The sequence below is a fragment of the Manis javanica genome, chromosome 1, assembly GCF_040802235.1.
Source record: "Manis javanica isolate MJ-LG chromosome 1, MJ_LKY, whole genome shotgun sequence".
NCBI lineage: Eukaryota > Metazoa > Chordata > Mammalia > Pholidota > Manidae > Manis > Manis javanica.
This window is the reverse complement of record NC_133156.1, coordinates 168,233,883-168,246,267: the sequence shown is the minus strand read 5'-3', so window position 1 is coordinate 168,246,267 and position 12,385 is coordinate 168,233,883. Positions and strand designations below refer to the sequence as shown.

Genomic DNA, 12,385 nt, shown 5'->3' with positions numbered 1-12,385 from the left:
CATTCATGATAAAAACTCTCAGCAAAATGGGAATAGAGGGCAAGTACCTCAACATAATAAAGGCCATATATGATAAACCCACAGCCAACATCATGCTGAACAGCGAGAACCTGAAAGCTTTTCCTCTGTGATGGGGAACAAGAAAGGGATGCCCACTCTCCCCACTATTATTTAACATAGTACTAGAGGTCCTAGCCACGGCAATCAGACAAAAAAAAGAAATACAAGGAATCCAGATTGGTAAAGAAGAAGTTAAACTGTCACTATTTGCAGATGACATGATATTGCACATAAAAAACCCTAAAGACTCCACTCCAAAACTACTAGAACTGATATCGGAATACAGCAAAGTTGCAGGATACAAAATTAACACACAGAAATCTGTGGCTTTCCTGTATACTAACAATGAACCAATAGAAATAGAAATCAGGAAAACAATTTCATTCACAATTGCATTAACAAGAATAAAATACCTAGGAATAAACCTAACCAAAGAAGTGAAAGACCTATGCCCTGAAAACTACAAGTCACTCTTAAGAGAAATTAAAGGGGACACTAAAAAATGGAAACTCATCCCATGCTCATGGCTAGGAAGAATTAATATCATCAAAGTGGCCATCCTGCCTAAGGCAATATACAGATTTGATGCAATCCCTATCAAATTACCAGCAACATTCTTCAACGAACTGGAACAAATAATTCGAAAATTCATATGGAACCACCAAAGACCCCAAATAGCCAAAGCAATCCTGAGAAAGAAGAATAAAATAGGGGGGATCTCACTGCCCAACTTCAAGCTCTACTACAAAGCCATAGTAATCAAGACAATTTGGTACTGGCACAAGAACAGAGCCACAGACCAGTGGTACAGATTAGAGTCTCCAGACATTAACCCATACATATATGGTCAATTAATATTTGATAAAGGAGCCAGGGACATACAATGGGGAAATGACAGCCTCTTCAGCAGATGGTGCTGGCAAAACTGGACAGCTACATGTAGGGGAATGAAACTGGACCATTGTCTAACCCCATACACAAAAGTAAATTCAAAATGGATCAAAGACCTGAATGTAAGTCATGAAACCATAAAACTCTTAGAAAAAAGAACATAGGCAAAAACCTCTTAGACATAAACATGAGTGACCTCTTCTTGAACATATCTCCCAGGGCAAGGAAAACAACAGCAAAAATGAACAAGTGGGACTATATTAAGCTGAAAAGCTTCTGTACATCAAAAGACACCATCAATAGAACAAAAAGGTACCCTACAGTATGGGAGAATATATTTGAAAATGACAGATCTGATAAAGGCTTGACGTCCAAAATATATAAAGAGCTCACACACCTCAACAAACAAAAATCAAGTAATCCAATTAAAATTGGACAGAGGAACCGAACAGACAGTTCTCCAAAAAAGAAATACAGATGGCCAACAGACACATGAAAAGATGCTCCACATCGCTAATTATCAGAGAAATGCAAATTAAAACTACAATGAGGTATCACCTCACACCAGTAAGGATGGCTGTCATCCAAAAGACAAACAACAACAAATGTTGGCGACATTGTGTAGAATGGGGAACCCTCGTACACCGCTGGTGGGAATGTAAATTAGTTCGACCATTGTGAAAAGCAGTATGGAGGTTCCTCAAAATGCTCAAAATAGACTTACCATTTGACCCAGAAATACCACTCCTAGGAATTTACCTGAAGAACGCAGCACTCAAGTTTGAAAAAGACAGATGCACCCGTATGTTTATCGCAGCAGTATTTACAATAGCCAAGAATTGGAAGCAACCTAAGTGTCCATCAGTAGATGAATGGATAAAGAAGATGTGGTACATATATACAATGGAATATTACTCAGCCATGAGAAGAAAACAAATCCTACCATTTGCAACAACATGGATGGAGCTAGAGGGTATTATGCTCAGTGAAATAAGCCAGGGAGAGAAAGACAAGTATCAAATGATTTCACTCATCTGTGGAGTATATGAACAAAGGAAAAACTGAAGGAACAAAACAGCAGCGGAATTACAGAACCCAAGAATGGACTAACAGGTACCAAAGGGAAAGGGACTGGGGAGTATGGGTGGGTAGGGAGGGATAAGGGGGGGGAAGAATAAAGGAGGTAAGATGATTAGCATGCATAATGGGGGGGGGTGGGAGAAAGGGGAGGGCTGTGCAACACAGAGAAGACAAGTAGTGATTCTACAACATTTAGCTATGCTTATGGACAGTGACTGTAAAGGAGTTTGTTGGGGGGGGACCTGGTATAGGGGAGAGCCTAGTAAACATAATGTTCTTCATGTAATTGTAGATTAATGATAACAAAAAAAGGGAATAAAAGGGGGATTACTCCCTGATAGGATAAAACTAACTGTAAATCAATGATTAAAGCATGCTTTAAATATCCTTAATTTTGATCATTTAAAGGGTATCAGATGGTCAGCTATGGAAGTACATTTTTCTGATAATATTCCTTTCTCTTAAAAAAAAAGCAGTTCCTGTCTGGTAATCTCCAATAAGTTCTTCACAATGATATAAAGGGCATATCAAAGTGTGGGCAAAGGGTTTGTTTGTGTTTATACAGTGGATCAAAGCCTAATTTGGCTACCCAGAAAACGAATTAACATACAATATGAAGAAGAACTTCCAACATCAACATTCTCTGGAAGATGAACAACAAAAAACGTCAACAAAGATCCTGGCACTGTTGCAGTTGTAGTTGCATTCATCCCACCGGTTCCTGGACTTGCAATGGGAATGAAGAAGGAGATATCTAAGCTGGCCTGTGCATACAGTGAAACAACAAATTTGACTGGATCTATACTGCTGGAACTCAACCAAGAATTAGGAGAAGTGCAAGTTGCAGTGCACCAAAATCTTGCAACTACAGACTATCTACTGTTAAAAGAACATATGGGATGTGAACAGTTCCCAGGAATGTGTTGTTTTAATTTGTCTGATTTTTCTCAAAATATTCAAATTCAGTTAGACAATATCTATCATATCATTGATAAGTTTTCACAAATGCCTAGGATGCCCAACTAGTTTTCTTGGTTTCACTGGAGATGGCTGGTAATTGTAGGTCTGCTTTGGTTATGTAACTGTATTCCTATTATGTTAATGTGTGTGCGCAATTTAATTAGTAGTTTAAAACCTATACATGCTTAAGTTACTCTACAGGAAGATATGTCAAAGAAATAATCAATCTTCCCATGTTTTCTTCTGTCTGCTACTTCTAAAGGTTCTCTTCTTCCTTCCTAATTACAACCCATAAGTAGAATTCATGCCTCATAACGAAATTACTGAGTATCATAATTCTTCCAAGTGGTAAAGATACCTCAAGACAAATGCTGGGCATAAAAGCCACAGTGCATAAATCCGCAAGGAAGTAAAAAGCTAACCCTTTCAAACAATATTGCTTCTCTCTCACTTACTAACTTAACATTTCCCTGTATGGCCCCGGAAGATGACTGGTTAGCCAGAGATGGGTAAGATTCCTCAAGGGAGGAACAACCTAAGACAGGCACAGTCACAGGGGGGCCAACAGGTGAGAAATTGGGTATCAACAGAGGTGAGGCTTAGAACCCCACCCCCCCTGTTTTGAGAGAAATCTTCTGCATCCGTGGATGTTTTGTTGCCCTTGTCTAGCTTGGATTAATACTTAGTCTATAGGCACACACCTGATCATCTACATTTGCCCTTTTAGAGCACTAAACTATGTTTTCTACCTTTATCTTGCATCTATCTACCACTTCAGCATTTTATTAAAAATAATAATAATAATGATAACAATAATTATAAGGGAGAAATGTGCGATTCACATATAAATCAAGTATAAAAATAAAAAAAATGCAACTCATTTTTGAGTATTTATTTTGTATCCTGCAACTTTGCTTTGTTCTTTAGTTCTAACAGTCTTGTTTTTGGGGGAATTGTCAGGGATTTCTACATAAAAGGTCATGTCACCTGTAAACAGAGATAATTTTACTTCTTTCTTCTGATTTGAATGCTTATATTTATTTTTCTTGCCTAATTGTTCTGGCTAGGACTTCTAGTATTATTTTGCATCGGTGCAGTGATAGTGAGTATTCTTGCTTTGTTGTTGATTTTATATGAAATGCTTTAAGTTTACACCACAGAGTATGTTTGTTGTCAGTTTTTAATATATGCTTTTTATTATTTCGAGAATAAATAATCTAAAAGGAAAACAAGTAAACAATACTACTTACCATTGCACCACAAAAGTTACTTAGGAATCAACTTAAATAAGGAGGTCAAAAATATATACACTGGAAACTATAAAACACTGCTGAAGGAAATTATAAAAGACTCAGATAAATTGAAAGATATTCTAAGTTCATGGACTGGAAGAGTTCATATTGTGAAAAAGTCCATGCTATCTGGAGCAAACTACAGATTCCATGCAATGTCTAACAAAATCCCAGTGTCTTCATTTTTATAGAAATAGAAAAATATCCTAAAATTCATATGGAACCACAAAGGATCCTGATATCAAAAAAAATCTTGAGAAAGAATAAAGATCAATAATTCATACTTACTGACTTCAAAACAGTATAAAGCTACCATATCCAAAAGTGTATGGTATGAGTATAAGGATAGACATATATACCAATGAAGCAAAATAAAGAGCCCAGAAATAAAACTCATGCACATATGGTCTAATGATTGTTGACAAAGGTGTCCAGAATACACAATGGAGAAATATAATCACTTTAAGAAATTGTGTCAAGAATACTGGATACCCACATGCAATAAAGAATAGAGAAAAACAAGAATAATACAAATGGAATCCTTATTTAATATCATATGCAAAACTCAATTCAAAAAATTAATGTAAGAACTGAACTGCAAAACTCTTAGAAGAAAATACAGGAGGAAAGATTCATAACATTGGTTTTAGCATTGGATTCTTGGATATGACACCATAAACATGGGCAACGAATGCAGAAATAAGCCACTGGAACTGCATCAAACTAGAAAGTCAATACTCGGCAAGAGAAACAATCAACAGAGTAAAAAGGCAACCTACGCAATGGAAGAATATATTTGCAAACCATATATCTGATAAGGATTAATATGCAAAATACATAAGAAACTCCTACAGCTCAATAACAAAGCCAACAAATAACCTGATTAACAAATAGGCAAAGGACTTGATAGGCATTTCTCCAATGAACACATACAACAGCCAACAAGTGTATGAGAAGATGCTCAACATCATTAATTATTAGGGAAATGCAAATTGCAAAGACTTCAAGCCTATTAGGCTGGCTAATAGCAAAAAACAAAACAAAAGTTGATACATGTTGCTGAGGTTCTAGAGAAAATGGAACCTTTGAACACAGTTGAAAGGAATGTTAATTTTTTCAGCTGTTACAGACAATAGAATGGAGTTCTGGAAAAAGTTGGAAATAGTACTAACATATGATCCAGCAATCTTCTGGGTATATATTCAAATGATTTGAAATCAGGGTTCTGAAGAGTTTTTCACTCTCTGTTCATTGTGGCATTGTTAATGAGAGTCAGAATATGGAAACAACCCTGTCAACTCCACTGACAGGTGAGTGCATGAAGAGAATGTGGTGCGTATATACAAGGGAATCTAACTCAACCTTAAATTGAAGGAAATATTAACATTTGCTACAAATGGATGGATCTAGAGGACACCATGCTGATTGAAATTAGTCACCGAAGGGCAAACATTGCATAATTCCCTTTATTTGAGGCATCTAAAATGATGAAATGTATAGAAATAGACAATAAGATAGTGGTTATAAGGGGAGCAGGAGGGGGATATGTGGAATTCTTGCTAAATGGCTATAAAGTTACTGTTACACAAGATAAGTAAATTGCAGAGATCTGTACAGCACAGTGCTTATAGCTAACAGTAAGGTATTGTGCACTTAGAGGTTTGTTAAGAGGGTATATCCCACGTTATGTGTCCTTACTAGAAACAAAAACAAAAAAGGGACATATTAAAAAACAACCAATATGATATTATAAAGTTAAAAGTTCAAGAAGAGAGTAGATCTAACATTGTCTTCTTACCACCCACAATAATACTAATAATAAGTGAGAGAGTGGTAGAAAAAATAGTTAAATAGTCAACTTTTTTTCATATTGGAGAAAATAGAAAATAATGGTAACATGAGTGTTTAGTGGCAGGGATTCAAGTAAATAAACACTAATGAAAATTGGAAAGAAAATAATTGGAAGAGTGAATTTTCTTGGAACAAATCTATAAGGATGCATACTGTTACCATGACATTAGGAGACGGTACAAATAAATAAACAAGACACAGATGAAAGGAGAGAGAGAGAATGTATTAGGTTTGGCACTAATTAAGTCAGCCCTCAGCTAGTGAAACAATACAGTATTTTCCAATTTGAACTTCTTTGCGGTATCATCAAATAATCATCGTGACAATCATGACACGAGCTAAATTTTTTTTATCTCTTTACTTGACGTCAAAGCAGTGTTTGCTGAGGGCCTTACATGTCTTGTATCAGTTAGTTCTCACAACACCCCTATAACATAGGAATGTTTTTTTGTTTGCAAGATAGTTGACATATCAGTGTCTGGTGTAAAAATGGTGCCAATTATGCCCAGGTACAAAATGCTCACCACGAGAAGTACAGTTACTATACAGAGATATTACAGGGTTATTGACCATACTCCCTATGCTGGACTTTTCATCTCATGAATGATTTTATAACTGGAAGTTTGTTCCTCTTGATCCCTTCCTCCTGTCTCACCCATCCCCCTCACTCTTCCCTTCTGGCCGCCAACCATTCGTTGAAATCACATGGTAGGTGTCGTCCTCTGCCTGACTTATTTCACTTGGCATAATGCCCTCTAGCTTCAGCAGTAGGAAGGGCTTCACCTAAATTTTAAGAGTGGAGAGCGGCAGGCTCACATAAACCTTCTATACATGGAGTAAAAATCCTTTCAAGGTTTGGTTTTGGCCATAACTTCCCCCCAAAATATTGTTTGTTTTTTGTCCTCTCCTTTCCTGGGGCAAACTTGGAGCACTCTTTTCTGTTCCCTGTGGTTATGGGAACGGTAGGGTCTGGTGTCTCTTTTATTCATTTTCTTGGAGATTAGAGTCCCTCTGTCCCCCAGCTCAAATTAGGTCCCACATGAGGATGTCCTGGGCCCATCTTCTATTGTTGTGGCCCTGAAACCCAAGCTTAAGTGTTTGAAGTTTTACATTGTATTTAGGATAAAAGTGGCTTCAGCGATCCAACATGTTCTGGTCATAGATTTAAGAGTAAGTTGGGCCCAAATATCTGCATTTTCTTTTTGTCCCTTCCATTCCCTTCTGCTTCCCTCCCTCCCACCCTTCTTCCTTTTATCCCCAGTGTGTTTCATGATTTCCCTAGGATTGCTGATAGGAAGAACATAGCCTATCATTTCTGGAAACTGAACCCATTTAAAGACATTTTGGATTTGAATAGAAGCTCTTCATTAGATCTTCAAGCTGTTTGTAGTTTTAGAGCCTCTAATGTTAATCTGAGAGCTTCTGTGTTGAGCTGTGTGTCTTTTCTAGTCACCCGACTACACCTCAGTGATGGCGTGTTTAGCTCGTGGTTTACAGTGGAGACTTTCACGATCCGCGGCTTATGAAACTCACTTCTCTGCTGACTGATTACTTTGCATAGACCCCTCCAGGCCCAGAGCAGCTGCTCAGGGTTTATAAAAGGGGCCTATGCCATGGGAGCTGAGCTGCAGCAGGCAGGCAGGGGCAGCAAGATGGTGTCACAGACGCAGGTCCTCATGTTCTTGTTGCTCTGGGTCACAGGTGAGAAATTCAGAAGTGACACAATCCTTTTGGAGTAATATCTCTTAAGAGTTAAAAATTTTTTAGATGTAATAAGAAATACTGGCTATTTCCAATACAGGCTCAATTTTGTATTGGCGTGCAGTGTCATCAGAAAGCCTATTTTTAAAATGGCGTATTTCAAAGTGCGTAGCATAAAGTGGTGTATGTGTGTGTGTCATCCTTACCCATTTGTGATTGCAGGTGCCTGCGGGGACATCGTGATGACCCAGTCTCCAGCCTCCTTGGCTGTGTCTCCAGGACAGAGGGTCACCATTAACTGCAGGGCCAGTCAAAGTGCTAGCAGCTACGTAGCCTGGTACCAGCAGAAGCCTGGGCAGGCTCCAAAACTGCTCATCTACTATGCATCCACCCGGGCATCCGGGGTCCCCGACCGGTTCAGTGGCAGTGGGTCTGGGACAGATTTCACTTTCACCATCAGTAGCACCCAGGCTGAGGATCTGGCAACTTATTACTGCCAGCAGGGTAACAGCTATCCTCCCACAGTGCTTCAGCCTCGAACACAAACCCCAGGGCCGCGGGCCAGTGCATCCCTGCTGGGCCAGCTGCTTCCTCCCAGCACAGCTTTGAACACACACATCCCTCTATCTTTCTAAGAGGGCGCACCTCCTGACTGATTCCTGGCAGTAGGTAGAGTCCAGGAGAAAATTAAGCCACTTGGTTTATTCTGGATCCCTTTTTGTGGGAGATCATTGAAGAACAACAGTCTAAAGATCTCTTAGAAATGCTGTCAGGAGTTGTGCCATAGGGACGTGCATGTTTCCAATGGACCGATCCCCTGAGTGAGCCAGGAAGGTTGGGCACCCGCTTTCAGCATGTCCTGTGAATTGTACACCTGGTGGAACAAGTCTCTCTTCCCTGTTCCTCCTTGACTGGCACATTTCTATTTTAATTCCTTATTTTCACTGAATTCCTTCTATAAGTGCAATCACCCTCCAACTCTCGATCTTCCCAATAGCAAACCCTTGGCCTCTCCTATTCAAAACCTTCCACATAACATGCAGCATCCCTCCCTTGCATTTCCTTTCCATGGACCCTGTTTTCCAGCCAAGCCTTTCTGGCCACTGTCACTGCAGCTGCTCTCCCACTCTGTTCCGTTTTGTACCACCCTTTGTTGTTAAGTCCATTTCTTTCCATTGTGCTTATTCTTACAAGGTGATTCTGTAATTATTTCAGCTGTCATTCTAGAAAGATCTGATAGTGTTCCTCATTGCCTTGTCTCAAAATTTCTCAGCTTTCCCTTAAAGATATCTGTTGAATTTGTGAGTGAAGGAATTAGTGGCTCTAAGCATGCTGTAAATTGAATTCCTTGGGTAACAGATAATTAACTTGCCCATTCCAGATTAAAAGTGGAAGACTCTGGTCATTTCAGTGTTGTTCCTTCCCCTTCTTGTTAAATAATGAAATTGAGCTTCAGGAACGATTGCTGCAAACCTCACCGGTCTCCTCTGAACACTAGTCTATATGAAATCTTCTCCCAGTAATTAGAAATATAATCAAAGTACTGATATAAAGAAATCCATGCCATTATTTTCTTCAAGATATGATTTTTGCATGCATGTTATGTGTCAAGAGCACAAATATCTGCTTTCAGTCCATTTGGGAGAGACAGACAATCCACAACTTCGTAAGTACTACAAAGAAAAATAAAGAAAGCCAGGGCTAAACCTTGTTGGCTGAGAGGAGACATTTAAAATCAAATGAGGTATTAGTTAGCTATTGTCATGTAATAAACCACCCACAAAAGTGTAGTTGCTCAAGATGGCAGTGTTTTTATTGCTGTCATGCTTATGGTTAGCTGAGAGGTTCTGTTAATATGGGCCAGGCTTGATTGTCCTTGGCTGGTTTGCTCAGGTATTGGAAGTTAGCTGACAGGTCACCTCTGTGCTAGCTGATGTACAAAGGATCGCATCTCTTTCGTCTCCTTCCCATTTCTGTAGCTGGCTGACCATCAGCTGGGGCTGTTTAGGTGACTGGCTTCATGTCTCTCCTGATCTGGTAGATGTTCTCAACTTTGATGGCAGGTAGCAGGGTCCTGAGAGAGAGAGAAAGAGAGAGCGAGCGAGCACATACAGCCTGCTGAAGCCTAGCTTCACAGCGCCACAGTGTCCCACTGCCACATTCTAGGTCAGTGCAAGTGATGCCATTGAAGAAGAAGGTAAATAGCTCCTGCCTCTTGACACAGGAACTGTAAAGTGATATGGCATAAAGCGTAGGTAGGGGGAGGGATAAAGATGGGGAACCTGTTTCTGCAATCCACCCATGGATGGTCATGCAATATTACCCTAAGAATATATGATTTAATCAATGTTTAAAGTAGAGAAGAAATGAGCCATAGGAATACCTCCAGGAAATACAGTCCTAGTTTGAGGAAACAGTACATTTCTGAGGCAGATCTGTGATCACACGTAGAAAAAGAAGGAAGGCTATGTTGCTAAAATGTAGTGTGCAAGGGGGACAGCGGGGGAAGTAGATCAAAGGCCATGCTGTGTAGGACGCCGTGGGCCTCTCCTAGGACTGGGGTTTTGTTTGAAGGATGTGGTCAGTGGGAGAGCTCTGAATAGGGAAGAGGGAGCAGGAGGTCTGGCCCTGAGGTGACTCTCCACCTGGGGACTTTCTCTTACCTGTACACAGGAGCAGTAGACTACTTGCTGCCTGCCATCCTCCCAAAGGGCTCAGACCCTGTCCCTAGAAGGGACTGGTTTGTCTGCCTATGACCACTGTGGTGGACAGCGGGAAGGTTGGTGCAAATCCCCAGGAAGATGAGGCGGGGCCGGTGGAGTCCGGTTGTGGTCGCACCTGGTGATGCCTTGGCGGGAGCCCCAGGTACCTGCCCCGCCCAAAATTGCCCCTGAGGATGTACCCGGGGTCCCAGATGTGGTGGGTGTGACCCTCCACAGCGTGTAGACACATGTCTGGTCCTGAGGGGGGCGGCTCCTGTGCTTATAATCCCCGGGGAGCCCGGGTCCCACTAAGATGTAGGCAGCTCTCCTGTGAGGACCCAGAGCAGTTCTGGGAGGTTCAGGCCGGCCAAGGGTCCTTGCGCCTGCGCAAGGTGGAGCCCCTCATCCCAGATGCTCCTTTCCACAGGGATGAGTAAGGGGGTGTGGGGCTGTGACCCAGGAACAGGAGAACATAGGACTTTTTTTCTCAACTTATCCTCATTGGGTTCAGCCCTTGGTTGTTTAAGTGTTCATTAAACCTGCCTGATCATGAGAATCAGACAAAGGTTTTTCACTCTCCCTGATGGTGCCCATTTGACCCGAAGCGGCCGTTTCTCCTGCCCTTTGGATGAAAGCTCAGGCAAATCCTTCATCCTTTCTAGTAATCCTTAAATAACAGTGTCATGTCGACATTTCTCATTGCAGTTGGTTTCCTTGGGTGCCTGGCAATGCGGGCCCTCTGAGGAGGTGAGCACCTCACTGTCCTCTGTCCCCCCTGTGGTCCACGGAGAGCTGTTGCCTGAGGAGGGAGAAGAGTTGGGTGGCACCAGCTCTCCATCCCTGTCTGCACCCCAGTATCTCTGACTTTTCCAGGTGTGTGGTCAGCACTCCCTGCTCCCAGGCAGGGTTTGCTGTAACTTCATCAAGACACCCACCTCTCAGGGCAGCACCCTGACCTCCCAGAGCACCTTAGCCCAGCCTCAGCTATGGTTTCCTCACGCAGGAAGCAGATGTGCAGCCCCAGAAAGTGCCCCCCATCCTTCTGGAGAAACATGATTCTCTCCAACGCTTCCAGGAGGGGGAAGGTGGGACTCAATAACAGCTCCTGAAAGGGCTTTTCCTAATTTCTATTTGTTGATCACCATGTGGTGATTCTTTGTAAAAGAGTCAGTGTCTAAAAGTAGTTCCCAGAAAAAGTGGGAACATCTCTCATTTTGGAACCTTTTCCAGAAACAGGGCTGAGATGGTCCCAGAGTCCTGTCCCATGTCAGGTGCCAGGAAGAGTGCACTCAGTTTGGGGCCCATGTGACAGCAGACCTTGAGTCGAATTCACTCTCAGGCCCATGGAGAAGGGAAGCCTTAGGAACAGGCAGTTGGTTCCCAAAGGGAGGCAGCCCTGGAGGTGAGGCTGTGCTGTCACCTTCTCTGCAGAAGAGACAGTGACCTCTGCTCCTCCATAACCCGGGACTGACCCTCCCCCAGCTCAGTCCTCCCTCTTTTCGCTCCACTCACCAGCCCCTCCACATCTACCTCAAATGCACTGCATCTGCATCAGGTCCTCAGATACACTGGCATCTGCCTCCTGACTTTCCTCTGCCTTTCAGCTCCTGTTTCTACTAGAACCTGACAAGTGGTCTTCTAGATTTGATGGCTGAATTTCTATGTGAGAAAAACCTGATTATTAGTTAATCTCCATTATTACTGTTTGACATATGTTTATACTAGTCCATGTCCTAAGCCACTCCTAAGCCCTTAGGTGGGCTGGTTTGGATCAGGTGACACTCTCTTCCAGTGGAATATTTCCAGTTGTTCAGTGTTATTCTTAACCTGAGCCCTGTTTCTGGCCTG

General features: G+C 41.7%; 2 gene segments (V, D, J or C); one reads left to right on the top strand and one right to left on the bottom strand.

The window, feature by feature from the left end:
- Positions 1-12,385, bottom strand: part of LOC118971267 (immunoglobulin kappa variable 2-28-like) — a 628,396-nt gene that overhangs the window by 261,518 nt on the left and 354,493 nt on the right.
- LOC140847767 (immunoglobulin kappa variable 3-15-like) lies at positions 7,733-8,470 on the top strand. The segment is given in 2 exon segments: positions 7,733-7,835; positions 8,058-8,470. Coding segments are annotated over 2 exon segments (501 nt in total).